Source organism: Ursus arctos, unplaced genomic scaffold (assembly GCF_023065955.2).
Source record: "Ursus arctos isolate Adak ecotype North America unplaced genomic scaffold, UrsArc2.0 scaffold_8, whole genome shotgun sequence".
NCBI classification, from domain to species: Eukaryota; Metazoa; Chordata; class Mammalia; order Carnivora; family Ursidae; genus Ursus; species Ursus arctos.
The window spans coordinates 60,846,037-60,861,229 of NW_026623100.1; the positions used below are offsets into that span (position 1 = coordinate 60,846,037).

The 15,193-nt window shown below is 34.6% G+C and overlaps 1 protein-coding gene across 4 annotated transcripts in view; it reads left to right on the top strand.

Moving 5' to 3' along the window:
- The window catches only part of MEMO1 (mediator of cell motility 1), a 126,867-nt gene extending 114,928 nt beyond the window's left edge, over positions 1-11,939 (top strand). For all 4 annotated transcript variants that reach the window (XM_057308999.1, XM_026478494.4, XM_057309000.1 and 1 more), the window contains one exon: positions 114-11,939. In XM_057308999.1, the coding sequence (XP_057164982.1) occupies positions 114-245 (132 nt within the window). In that variant the 3' untranslated portion in view covers positions 246-11,939. The remainder of the gene's footprint in view (positions 1-113) is intronic.
- Positions 11,940-15,193: the final 3,254 nt, after the last annotated feature.

Genomic DNA, 15,193 nt, shown 5'->3' on the forward strand with positions numbered 1-15,193 from the left:
AAAAAATCTAGGCTTCAGCTGTGAAGTGGGCCAAGTTAGGCCACCAACACATTCAAAGAGTGTTCACTTTTTATATGAGGTCTGTTGTAACCGGTTTTTTTTTTTCCCCCTAGGCTATCACAGAGCTCCAGAAGAATGGAATGAATATGAGCTTTTCCTTTTTGAATTATGCCCAGTCAAGCCAGTGTAGAAACTGGCAAGACAGTTCAGTGAGTTATGCAGCGGGAGCACTCACGGTCCACTGAAGCTCTGAATCCTCAGGGATGCCACCTGCACATACTCATTCTCTGTCCGGGGTCCCAGCCTAGCCCTTACCAAGATACTGGTCCTGGTTTGGGGGGATTCTGAAACCTCAAACTAATAGAACTTTCTTCTCTTCTTTTCTAGTAGGTGTAGTCCTTCCTTAATTTCAACTCATTTAAAAATGCTTTATAGTTTAGGGCAGTGGAAGGAAGGCTGGCATCAAAATATTTTGATCAAAAAAGATGGCAATGTAAAGGCCCAGTTGTGGCAGACAGTTTTTTGGAAGTAACTTGTAAAGCATTTACCATATCCTAAATTTGCACTCTTTGCAGACTTGTGCACATATATTCCGCTTTCAGAATAGTTTTGCAAATTGTACACAAACAAAAAAAGGGTGGAAGCTTTTTAATAAAGAAATTGCATTTATAAATGATCTGTATTAGAATATAATAAAATCTCCAGTTATAGTCAATTACTACCCGTGTTGTACAACAGATACCTTCTATTTTAGTTGCTAATAAAGGGCTACACAACTCAAAATAGTCTGATTTAAACTTATTGCTCTGTGGTACATTGAAAATTGTTTTTTTTATTAATTCCATCTCAGAATTTTTATGTTAAAAGTGGTAAACTTCAGCTCATGTAAAAAATATGTTAGGATGTATTTTATATTTTACTTATTTATGTGATTTTTTTATCACAGATATTAGAATCATATTTTAAAGTTAGCTTTTAAAATTACATACAGTTTGCCTTTTTGTGTGTGACATCACTTTGTGTCATAACTATATTATAATAGAATATAAATTCAAGATTGGTAAAAGAACAGATGTAGTCCGTTCCTTCAAAGATCGTGTTTGATAGGCAGTAGTCTGCAAATGAGGAAACGTTGGAGAGTGTTCTTAGTGATTTTCAAATCATTGCAGACCATACACTACTGCTATGCTTTTTTAGTGCTTTAAGCAATTTGACTCTCTTACTTGAATTTTTAGCAAGAAATCATTAACAGTAACAAAAACAAAAAACCACTGGATTTTCTTAATAGTTCTACAAATTTTTTGTCATGATTTTTGGTGCGGCTCTTCCAACTAAAATAATGGTATGGTGTTGTATTTCTTTTTTTAGCATAGACCATTTCTAGTCACTTCGAGGGGGGGTAATATACATATATATATATATGTATATAATTTGATTAGTTAACTATTGGCCACCATGCATGTACTAGATTGTACCTATTTCAGTCTGACATTGGGTATCTACATTACACTGGAGAGCGTTTGTATCTTCAGTGTTATGCCAGAATAGCACAGTTTTTAGATGCCTTGCACCAATTTTATTTAAGGATTTGCATTTCTTATTTACTAAATATCAACTTTCTATATTCAAGAATTGAGAAAAAATAATGTTATCTTTTGGATTCAAAATTATCCACCTATACATGTGTGGAAATTATACTCTTACATATTAATGATTTATTTCCCATCACTTAGGTATACTTTTGAGTACTATAAATATTTATTCCTTATTTATTATATAGACTATAAAAATTTCAAAATTGACTACAGAGTGAATTTTTATTATTTTCTGAGTATAAAACTGATACATGATTATTATAGAAAATTTAGAAAATACTGAAAAGGACAAAGAAGAGAAAAAAATTATCTGCAGTTTCACTATCCAGAGATAACACTGTTAATATTTTTTGTATTTCCTCTCAGTCTTTGTCTATGCTATTTATATGTATGAGTGTGTATATGTGTTTGTGTGTGTGCATAATAACAAATTGAGATTATACTGACCATATAGTTGTATACCCTACTTTTTATAAATTCCTAAGTACTTCCCCATGTCTTTGAAAATGTGATTTTTAAAAAATGGCTGCCTAATATTTTATTGTATGAATATATACACCATGATCAAACCAGTTCTTTCTTTGGATAGTAGATTGTTTCTAATATTTCACAGTTATAAATAATAGTGGGATGGACATCTTTATATGTAAAATTTGAACTCTATCATAGACTAGTTCTTTAGGGTATATTCATGGGAGTGGAATAACTGGTTTAGATGGTGAGAACTTTTTAGGCACTTTAAAATATGGCCAAAATACCCTTCAGAAAGTTTGTACAAAATTAGCAATATGTGAGTACCCATCATACTGCCCCTTCTCCACTGTTGACTATTATTTATTTTAATTTTTGACAGTTTGTTAAGCATATAATTAATTGGTTGTTCTTTTTCATCATTCTGATAAGAGTGGCTTTACCATGGATCATTTTTTTTCCTTCTTTGATTTTTAGTTGATTGATTAATAAAAAACACAAGAGGGTTACTTAGGTGTTGTGGGCTATACCCCTGTGAATATGTTTACTGTATTTTTAAAACTCTAGAATATTTCAGCATCACCCCACCCTTTCCTAGGATATGAGCCTATCTTTCATACTCAATCATAAGGTAGAAAGAGTTCCAAACTGATAGTTGAGTACTGAGTTCTAGTTCTGTCTAATTAGTTCTCTTACATAAATATTTCATGTTGTATTGAGACATTCTCATCTGTAAGATGTGGAGGTGATCTTTTAAGCACATTCTGGAATGTTAAAAAGCTACATGATTAAGTTAGATTAGAAGTTTTCTCTTGATTTCAACTCAACATACATAAAAATGAAAGTCTCTTTTTAACACAAAAGGGAAATTAATTTGCATTATTTAATGCCGTTAATATTACCTAAATTGTTGAACTTAAGCTTTTCTACTTTAAGTGCCTTAAAAGTGTTTTGTATTTGAAATCTAAAATGTAAAGGAAATTATTATGTGGTTCTGTACAGTTTCTTTATTACATGCATTTGAGTTACTTGCAGCAATTTTTTTTTTTAACCGTAGATTGCACAGAGCAGTATATTCATGGATTCTTCACTATTCTACTAGTGAGTCCTTGAGAAATGTATGTTAAAGATTAGCTCAGTGAGCAGGTAAGTGAATGCTTTGTCTTGGGTGGGCAACCAAATCTTCATACAGAGTAGGATAAAGGACTATTCAGATATTCCAATGTTCATATTTAGATACTCCAATATGGATGGTACCAATATGGATGGTAGGTCCTGAGTTAGTCACTGATTATTGTTGCAGGTCACAAAGTTTGCTTTGGTAGTAAATAGTTCATTGCTCTAGATAAGAGGTTGGCAAATGTTTTGTGTGAAAGATCAGATACTAAATATTTTGGGTTTTGCAGGCCATATGGTCTGTGTCCCAACTATTCACTTTTGCCGTTGTATCACAAAAGCAGCCATAGACAAAGTGTGCATGAGTAGGTGTGGCTCTGTTTCAGTCAAACTCTATTTATGCAGAAAGCTGGATTTCGTCCATGGGCCATAGTTTGCTGTCCCCTGTCCTAGATGATATAGTTTACTTGTAGTTCAAATTATTGGCTAGTAATTTAAACTGCAACAAATGATTGTAAGTTTCTACCTTCCTAACCCTCTCTTAATTTGATGTAGTATACTTGGCTGGGTTTGAGTGTTATTTAGAATTATAAAGGGAATTGGAAAGTGGGTAAAGAAAACTAGGAAGTTTTAGGAACTAGTGTTAAAGCACTTTGAAGCCCTTTTATTTGCTGAAGCCCACTGGGAGGTTTGCTTTGCTGCTGTAAATTAATCAAAAGAGTGATGAGGTTGTGATTAGTTGTTGCAAATTATAGAAATTGTTCTAAGCACTTGGCTACCTAGATGGTACTAGAGGATGGATGAGATGAGCCTTTGTACTTGAGTATTCTAGAACATAGACCAGTAATTTAAGAGAGACTGAAATGTGAGACTCTGTTTTGCCATGTAAAGACAGGAAAAATAACTACCATCTTCCATCACCATCTCTTAATATTTAGCCCCTAACCCCAACCCCCAATATTTAGGAAGGACATAAACTCAGAATAAAAGAGAGTTATTTAACTTGAACAACTTTAAGTTGATGGAAAAATTACTACACTCTTCTGTTCTCATTTACTCTAAATCAGTGAAAACTTCATCAAAGAGTAGTATTAGTCCATAGACTGGCAGTTGGCAAGTGCTGTGGTACGGTTGCTGAAAGACCTAATGTGGTTTTGGAACTATTACTGATTAGCAGGCATGCACTCTGACATTCAGTCTAAAACTTTAATGTTTGTGTTAAATTGTAAGTGCCACATATTAAGAGGAATATTATGAACTATAGTGTTCATAGAGAGGCATCTGAAATGATGAAAGGCCTGAGTGCTGTGGAGAGTGGGATGCAATCAAAGGAATGGGTAATATCATTTTGGAGAAGATAAGTTTAAAGAGAGGGAGTTTTGTTTTTTGTTTTTCTTCCCAAATATTTGAGTGACTACCATGTATAGGAAGGAATAGAATTGTTCTGCGTTGTTCTAGATGGAAAAATTAAGAAATGGAAGTTTCTGGTTCCACACTTAATGTTCCATATGAGAATTTCTAAATGAAATAAGCTCTGTCCTCAAAAACCATTGGAAGTACTCAAAAGCTAAATCAGTGGTTCTCAAAGTTTAGTTTCCTGTACTGTCAGCATCAGCATCACCTGGGTATATTATTAGTATAGATCTAAAACTGTGGAACACCAAGCTGGAAAAAAGCTAACAGAATTAGTACAAATAAAATGAAATTTATTTCATGTGTATAAAAGTATTAAAGGCAATAATTTTTAAATAAAAATTGATTTTGATCGTTTAACACTAACTTTCAACATAGATTATAAATTGATGATTATTACTTGTTAGTGGTGGAACACTGGACCCTTAGAATAGTAATATACTTTTGTTTTTGTTAAAACATTTAGATACAAGCTAGGAGTTTCTATTTACTAAAATAAATTTAAGTTGGTCTTCAAATCAGTGATTTCACTTTCTTAAACAGGTACTTCTTGAACATTAAAACAGAGCCATATCCATAGCAGAAAAGGGTATTCAAGGAGCTTGCTCTTTTTATACCTGTGAATGTCAGAATATTAGGGAGGGAACCAAGAGGAGCTGGCAGATAAATTCTCTCTGCCTTCTTTCTCTTTTACTGTGTAAATACAACTGAGTGGAGTGTCACACTATTATCGCTGACTGTTCTATACATTTGGGAAAAGCACCCTCAAGTAATGCCGGTAACTGGGACTTGGGCCTTTTCAAAGTCACTGTTGTGAATGGAATTTGTTTGACTATCATGAGTTTATTGATACATGCTGCTCGTTGGCATACTATGTGAATAATTTTAGAGTTTTAGATTTGTCATTTATTTAAAGGTTCTCTGGGAATTTCAGAGTGGTTTGTGCCCAAGATGTATCACATTAATTGTGTATGTGTGTGTGTTTAATTCTAATATAAGGTTTGGCCTTCACACTATAAAATAATAGAAAAAACTTTAAAAGCCAGTTCTTCTGATTTTGAAAGCCATAATATAATACAGTTGGTTTTTCATTATAAATTGTAAGTTATGTTCAAATGCATATTTCATACTATATAGTGAGGTTGTAACTTTACTAGCTGTAGTCCTATTTCTTTCCTGTCATCCTAATAATGAAACCAAAGAGCATATAAATACCATTATTCAATTATTGAAGGCCAAGTGTATTCGGCTATGAGCAAGACCTGAGTTCTGGTCTTTTAATCTGCCAGTGCAACTTTTGGAAAATATTTTAATTTTTTCTGACCACAATATTCTCTGAAATATTTACTGAATGTGATGTTATATACATTTAAGTAAAAAGTACTAAAACGTGATGAAAACTGAAAAAACCTGGAATAATATGTGAATGACATAGGAATGACGGAGTTTGGTGAGTTTTTAAATTAAATGCTTAGACTGTTGAACTAGATTTAATAAAAGTATTTTTAGCTTAACAGTTTTATAAGTGGAAATTTTTTCCTAAGAAGTTTTCTTTTCCATTTAAAATATATCCATTTGAATCTAACGTAATAGACACTCAGTTGTATCCGTTCAATTTTGATGAATTTTAAAGCCAGGAGAACAAAAGGCAATCTTCATAGGAAGTGTTTTCTGAAGGACAGGAAAGCATAAACCTTTTAATTGGAAACACTTTTTAAATTGGCTTTTCCATTTTCCGTTTTTAATTGTGGAAACCAGCTTCCTTACTAATTTTAAGAGATGGTAGAATTTAATATTCCTAGGCTCTTTGTAGTGCCCGATGAAATGAGTGGTAGTGTAAGTGATCCGGTATATCTGAAACCACTGGCCCATGGTTCTTAGCTCATATTTTGCAATATCTTTTGGTGTTTACTGGTGTTTAAAGGTGGTGTAAAGTTTTAAAACCAATTAATTAAAATCTGCTTTAGCTGCTTGCCCAATGACATGTTCAGCTAACTCTCAAGTAGAAAGATACCATGGAATCTTTTTCACTGGAATTCTTTTTCAGATTCGCCAGTGAGTTGCTACTCATTTCCTGGAACAAGTCATTGCTTTTTTCTAGAGCAGAGTTTATTTCTTTATTAACGTGAGTTAGAATTGAATAATATAACTCCTATCCACCGTTGATTTTTTATGACAATAATAAGATACCTTATTTAATATATTGTACTTTTAATTTTTAAAATGTTTCACAACATTTTCTTTCCTCTTAATCTCAACAATAAGTAGGCCAGACATTATTGCCTTATTTTTATTGATAGAGAACCTGAGGCAGGCCCATACAAATAATATGACTTACATAAGTTTGCATGGCTAGTTAGTATCAGAGTGAGGACAAGAATTCAGCTCCTCTAATTTTCAGTCTGTCTGTTACAAATGCTGTAACATATTATTACTCTGTGTTTGGTTTTTGGTGCTGGCTGTTTGAGGTATGTTGAATTCAAATAGTGATGGGATTTTGCAACTTCAATAAAAATGGGAATCGTTCATGTAACACGTCTACTTTGATTAATTTAGGTAAAAATAGACTTCTTTTGGTGGATTAAAGCACTCCATACTTCTAATAATTCTGAAGATATCTATTTTCTTTTCTTGGAAGGCCTAAAAATTCTATTCTGTTGCTTATATCATTAAAATGCACTGCTACTTTGTAATGGGACACTGACAAAAATGAAATTTAAGTTATTTGGTATGTGAGTTACTGATGGTGACTCTTTGCAGCAGACACTTGGCTCTCACCCATCCGGTCCATGCATTAAAGTGTCCTGCAAGCACCTGTGACTCTGCCATGGGTTCTCTCTCTTACACACAGGGCAGGTTGGAAGTGCTAGGAAGATAATGCCCAGGGAGCAGCCCTCAGCCAGTGATGGATGGGAGTTGGAGGATAATTATTCTAGCCTCCTTGCCCTTCTGGTGATACTCTGAGGCATGTTTCGCATTGTCTCCTAGAGTTCCCAGTGGGACAGGACTTCATTGCCCACAGCAGGAAACTGTTAAATAATATATTTTCTTCCTCCTCTTCATTGTCTCACTTTCCTTCCTTTATCATTGTTCCCTGGGATTACCTCCCAAATGAGCTTCTTGTCTTAGAATCCTTGTCTCAGAGTCTGTTACAGGACCACCAAAAATACTTTTGACTTCGGAAATAAGTCATTAGTAGTATTTTTGTTAGATATGAAAGATTTCTTTTAAAACAATTATTTTGAACAAGATCTAAAACAGGTATTTTAGTATTCTATTTTAGCTTGTCTCATAATTACATCCATGTTCAATTTAATTTCCTTAGCTTCATTTCCTAGCAGAGGAAAGATTCAAGGTAAAAAAATCTTAGGTAGAAATACAAGCTATGTATCTGAGGTGGAAATTGTTCTACTGGATCTATTTGTTCTTTTCTTCTAAAAAAAAAAATAAAGGCTGATTATCCAAATGACTTAAGAAAGACACAGTGGGTTATCTGTTTTGGTAGAAATTAAATGGAATTTGGTTCACAAAATTATGGAGTATTTTCTACTTGGATCCTACTTTCTCATTTCTTACCAGGACCTGCTTATTCATAATCAGGGACCAGGATTACCTTGACTAACACTGATTGTACAGATAATTTCTCCAAAGATTTTTCTATAATTCTTGTTAAATCAAAACTTTAGGGGCACTTGGCTGGCTCAGCTGGTAGAGCGTGTGACTCTTTTTGATCTCGGGGTTGTAAGTTCAAGCCCCATGTTGGGCGTTGAGCTTACTTAATTAAAAAAAAAAAAAAAAGGAAAACTTTTTTGTGATCTCATTAAGGATTAAGGAATATGGAGTTTATAATTTGAATAAACTCTACATTAAATTTAGTACATTGTAAGTTTATCTTTTATAGTTCTTTGATATCTTTTTTTGAATTAGGAATACTGGGTTTTATATGTTTTTAAAAAACAGTGTGGGAAACATTCATTTTAGGTACATGTTAATTATCAGTCTTCTTTTCTCACGTAAAATTGTGATTTGTGTGTCTGAAATATATGCTGTATTGATGTGGTTTGTGAAATGGAACAGAAGTGAATTTAAGCAGATCTGTAGTTCTGTTTATAGGGCTATCCTAAAATTAGCAGGCACAAATATTTTCCTATCAGAGAAACAAAACGCTTTAGGAATATATTTTAATTAGTTATCCTGATTATAAAATAACATCTTAAAATATCTCTGTATTTTTTTAAGCAGAAATAGCAGAGAGTGTATACATAGTGTTTTCCCTCAGTGTAATTGCCTTGTGGTGCCTTCAAATTCTGCTTTTTTTGAGTACGTGACAGGACATTTCTTGACCTTTGAGGTTGTATTTGTCTGTTAGACATTGTCAAAAGTCAACTGGGTGATTAGGTTGGATAATATGGTTTAGGGGAGAAAGTGATAGTTATAAAAGAATAAGTCTGCCTTGCTCCTGGGATACATTAAACTGCTCTGAAGTGGAAACTCTCTTTCCAAAATCTCCACAGTAGCATATTGGAATAAGCTTAGAGTCTGTTAAACTAACTATCTGTTGGTAAATATAAGTTTTGTTACTTTAAAAAATTAATCTACTTTTTAGATGTGCTACATCCATACAGCTATCTAATTTATTAAATTTATTAAATCCAGACAAGGCTTTTGGCATTTCAAATATCTCAATATGGTAGATTGAAATCTTGTGTAAGAAAGAAGCAGAGATGATTTTTAAAATGTGTAAGAGAGCTGGCCCATTTCCTGAACACTAAATGTTGAAGTGATTAAAAATGGGGAATATCTTTTTATAAAGTCTTTACTGGAAGCTGACTTCTTATGTTAAATGTGAACAATCTCATGATAACTTGATGTAAATAAAACAAACTTCAAAAATTGTCTCTTTTCAAAAGTTTACATATTTTCTATCACATTAGGCTACTTATGCAATACTTCTATATTACATATTTAAATAGAACCTGGCCTTTTTAAAGTTTAAGAGGTGCTCCCCGCCTTCCATTAATATGAAGTACTTGTATTTGAGAATGTTGTATTTCTGGATGTTTGTTAATTTGTTGAATCTTGCAGGGTAAGTCTTTTCCTGAAAGTTCTGGTTGGTACAGTTGTCAGAGAAAATTAAGTTGGATAAAACAATGATACAGTTTTAACAGTTAAAAATTTTAAAAATTTCTATTTAAAATCAGATCTCCATAATTGCCACAGATAATTTTGTAATTTTTGTTCTCAGAATTGCTTGTGTGTTGGGAAAATATTGTACTTTATAATACCTGGTTTGCATTTTTTTTTCTGTTTTAAGAATCCTTACATTTATTATCTCAACAAAAGTAATTTTTAAATAAATGTTTACATTTTGAATGGGAAAAGTTAAACCAATTATTAGTACTTTTAAAACATGCTGAAATTTTAGGTCTGGCGTTTTAGATGGAGTTTAGATTGAATATCTAAAGGCTATCAGTTTCTACTCAAGTATTTACAATAGAGTTAACATTGGACTCAAAATTGCTTGATTGTCATTTATATTTTAAGTGTAATATAGAGATTTTTCATTAACAATTTTTTTAAATTTCCACATTCATGTATGATTATTTTTTAAATGGAGGTTTAAATATTTTTTGTAATAGAAATGTAGGTAAATATGTTTTATTTAAACCATTACTAGTTTATTACTTGAAAGGAACTTTGGTTCTGTGCGTGAAATTTTACCTCTAAAGAGCTAAAGCTGGAGAGATGTCTGTCCATAATAGCTTCAGGTTTCTGTGCCCAACTCACATGATTGAAATTACTGTTACTATAAAATGGCTTAGAATGATATTTTTTTAGCAGAAATTTTATAGTAATTTCAATACTATGTGGTAATGAAAAGCTTTCTCATTAGAGTCTTTAGCTTTTCTTGCTAGTTTCTACCCTATTATTCTCCCCTCCCCCACCTTTTTAATGTCTACATTGTTGGCATCTTCTCTACAATTTTAGGAAAACTAGGTATTTGAAAAAGGAGTTATTTTCACTGAGTTTTATTTTTTCTGCCCAAGATGAGCAGTACTGTGATTAAGGGAATATACTTTAACTTCCCTCTTTTATAACAGAGCTTATAGCACTTAATATTCTTAAAGAATAAACCTATACCAAGTTTTGTACTCATTTGCAGATCAGCCTAGGAACACCCTCAAGAAAGTAACAGATGGGTTGTGTAGTAAAATAGAGATACTGAGGTTTTTGAGCATGGGGATTTTGTCATGTTCAATGAAGAAAAATGTTCTTTCAGATGAAGATAATGAGGCTTATAAATGGAAACTATGGGACAAAAAACCATGAATAGTCAGAACTGTTTTTAAAAATCTAAACTCTGTTGAAAACAAATAGGTTATTCCTAAGAGAAAAATACTGTATGTTTTAATTATCTTTTATCTGTTGTCGCCACTAAAGCAGTAAAAGCCAAGACTGATCTGTTTCTCTTCCCCTTTTTAGTTACTTGGCACAGGTAATTCACTAGTGTTACTAGCTAATTCTGAAATGCTTAATATTTTCTAACATTTAAAAAGACATTTCCTCTAAGATAAAAGAGAGAAAAGATACTGATTTGCTTCTATTCATCCTTCCTCTATGTTGTATTTTTTTCTTTGTATGTTTTCTAGAAACAACAACAACAAAAATAACAAAAGCCTACTTTTTAAGTTCTGAAAGGACTGCTCTTACCTGAGAGAAACTTCTTCAAGGTAGCTCTAAATCTGTAGCTTCTTGTAGAGGTAATCTGTTCATTCTCTGGTATCCTTAGCCATAACTGTTTTTAATGGAGACTGGAGCTCAGGAGAGAAAATACCCTACAGCAGAGCCATGTTTGCTTGGGCACGTGATGTTGGGCACATTCTCCCTTTGTAGTGGTGTTCTCCCATGCTTGATCTCCCTCTCCCCACAGTAACAGCCCTCCCCTCCCCACAACCAACCTCCTCCTCGCTCTTTCTCCTCTCACTCTTTCCTATTCTTCTTCCTCCTCCTGGAGAATAAGACCCTCTGAGTATGTAATTACTGTATTCCATATTCTTAATTATCACTCATAACTTTAGTGCCATCTCCTAACAGAGCAGTCCTACCGTCAATCATACTTTACGTAGCCTTGAAGTGTATAGGAGATGTGACCGTTTATAAAGGTACTGGCTTTCATTGCTTATGGTAAATGTTTTAATCTTTTGCCAAATGAAAAAAAATATCTTTTCAAAGGAAAGGAAAAATCATTTTATGCAAATGTTTGTAAACATGTATGTAAATTTGTTGTTTCTCTTTCCCTCCAAAAAATTATTAATAAAAATGGATTTTTAGTTTCTTCTTGAATGGGGTTCCTTTGTGTATAGTAGGGCAAACTGTGCAAGCCTAAAGCAACACTGCAGTCTGAGTTTTTTTAAATCGCATCACATCAGAAGGGATACAGCTTTTTTTCCTACTTTGTCATTTTTCAAACAATATTTCCCCCTTTATTTAAGAAAAAATGTCATTGATTTTTTTTTCTTTTTTTTAAAATTGAGGTATAATTGACATATAACATTAATTTTAGGTATACAACATAATGATTGAATTTTGTATATATTGTGAAATGATCACCACAGTAAATCTAGTTAGCATCTGTTACCATATATAGTTACAAATTTTTGTGTGTGATGAGAAATTTAAGATTTCCTGTTTTAGCGACTTTCAAATATGCAATACAGTATTATTAACTACAGTCACCATGCTGTACATTACATCACCATGACTTACTTATTTCATACCTGAAAGTTTGTACTTTTTCCCCTCCATCACCCATTTTGCCCACCCACTGCCACCACCTGTGGCAACCACCAATCTATTCTCTGTATCTATGAGCTAATTATTTTTAGATTCTATTAAGTATATAAGTAAGATCATAGGCATTTGTCTTTCTCTGACTTACTTCACTTAGCATAATGCCCCCAGTGTCCATTCATACTGTCACAAACGCAAGATTCCATTTTATTTTTTATGGCCGAATAATACTCCAGTGTGTGTGTGTCTTTGTATGTGTGTGTACACATGCACAGACACCAGATGATCTTTATTCATTCATCTGTTGATGAATACTTAGGTGGTTTCCACGTCTTGTCAATTGTAAATAATGGTGCAGTGAGCATGAGGGTGCACATATCTTTTTAAGTTAGTGTTTTCATTTTCTTCAGGTAAATACCCCAAAATGGAATTGCTGGATCATATGGTAGCTCTGTTTTTAATGTCTTGAGGAATGCCTATACTGTTTTCAATACCAACTTACATTCCCACTAGTAGTGCACGAGGAGGGTTCCCTTTTCTCCACATCCCCACCAACACTTGTTATTGTCTTTTTGTTAATAGCCGTTCTAACAGGTGAGTGGTGATACCTCATTATGGATTTGATTAGCATATCCCCGATGATTAGTGATGTTGTGATCCGTATGTCTTTGGAAGAATGTCTATACAGATCTGCCCGTTTTTTAAATCAGATTGTTTGTTCTTTTACTATTGAGTTGTGCAAGTTCTTTATATATTTTGGATATTAATCCCCTATCAGATACATGATTTACAATATTTTCTTCTATTCAGTAGGTTTTCTTTTCATTTTGTTGATGATTTCCGTTGCTATGCAGAAGCTTTCTAGTTTGATATATTCCTACTTGCTTATTTTTGCTTTTGTTGCCTTTGCTTTTGGGGTTATATCTAAAAGTTACTGTGTCAAAATGCTTACTCACCTGTTTTCTTTTAGAAGTTTTATGGTTTCAGGTCTTACATTCAAGTTTTTACTCCATTTAGAGTTCATTTTGTGTATTATATAAGATAGCGATCCAGTTTTATCTCTGTGTTGGTTTTTATGCATTAGGTGAAATGACCACCTCTCCTAGTCTTGAAGAAGTGGGCTTGTTTAGGGAGATGAGCTTTGCTGTTCAGCCCTGCTCTCGCTCTTGGTTGTCTCTCTAACCTTTGTGGTTGACCAAGCAGCCGATTTTATTTTTAATAGCTCCCAGTAGTTGAGGGTGTGCAGGGAGCTGTCAGTGTTCCCAAGGGAGTCTTTCGGTCAGCACATAGATTCAGGCTGATTGGTAGCCAGAATCTCCTCTCATTCAGGAGCTTTTAACATATGCAAATATATACAGTTCTGTTTGACCACAAGCATAAGCCCTGCTGGCCATCAGAGCCAGCTGACCTGGGGGTTACAGTCACAAAAATTGGGACTCCAGCTGAGTGTATAAGCTCCTTTCTGGGAGATACTGGTGAGCCAAACAAGGCAGAAGGAGAGCGTAAAGATGGCATCTCCTGGCCTATATTCCCCCAGAGCAGTTCTGTGGGCCTCTAGATGTGTGCCAAACCTGAAGCCTGCCCTTTAGGCCAGAGCTGCAGCATAAGCAAATAGGCTTTTCCTCGGAAAGACTGGGGTGTGTCTGCTGTCTTTGTAGTGCTCTGAGGCTGGTAGTCTGCCAGAAACTGTCTTTCCAATTGTGACAGTCCTGTGGGACCCAGGAAAGCAAGTCCCCCTCTCCACCAGAGCCAGGTGATCAAGAGGCATTCCCTGAATGGCAGCCGCAAAAACTGGGGCACCGGATGTGTGTAAAAGCTTCCCTCTGGGTTTTTCTGATGCTCTGGAGTTCGGCAGAGGGAGAGCATGAAGATGGTGCTCATTGAAAAAGAAAAAAGGGTAGTGCCACCAACGTTTGCCAGGCAGAGGGAGAGCGCGCAAAGATGGTTCCCACCAGCCTTTGTCCTAGAGAGTATTCCAGCAGGCCCTCCCCTCTGGCCGATACTTTAAGATTAGCGAGTGGATTTCTTACATGTAAATTCTGAGCATTTTTCAAACGGCTGTTTTTGTCCTGGGTGCTGAGGTGAGTGATCCATGTTTGAGCCCTTTAAGAGCTAGCTGCTTCTCGGTTCACTTCAGCTCTATGGGTCTCATGGATATGAGCCCCATTGGTTTTCAAAGTCAGTTGTTTTTGAGGCTCATCTCCCAGGTGTGGGCCATAACAGTTGGGGTGCCCATTGTAGGATGTGAACCCTTCACTCCTCAGGGAGAGGCTCTGGGTTTGCGAGCTCCCTCGTAATTATGAGTCACTGAGCTGGGAGTGAGTTTTATAGTCAGATTCTGTGTCAGTCGCTCCTACCTGCTTCAGTGTGACCTTGTTTGTTTGTTTGCCTGATGTGAAGGATTTGCTCAGCTAGTTTTTGGGTCTTTTTCAGTGGAAATTGTTCCACATGTTGGCATGGATTTGGTGTGTCTCTGGAAGAAGTTGAGTTCAGGATCTTTTTGTGTCACCATCTTGAAGTGCTTCTCATCATTTTAAGTGTCTCACTTAATTATTTTTGAATGAATTAGGTCTTTAGATTGGTTGATCAACAGTATTTACCAAACTATTGAAAAACTAATGATTGGTTTAGACATCTCTGTCTGTGATGTACTGTAGTTCATGAGAACCAGTGAGTTTCAAAAAGAGAAAAAAATAACTTTTTTGGAAATAGGAATTTTGCTTATTGCCCTCCTCTCAGAATATGGCATCATGTGTACACTGGAAGAAAAATGGCCCTCTGAACACAGTGTTTAGCAGAGTCCTCAC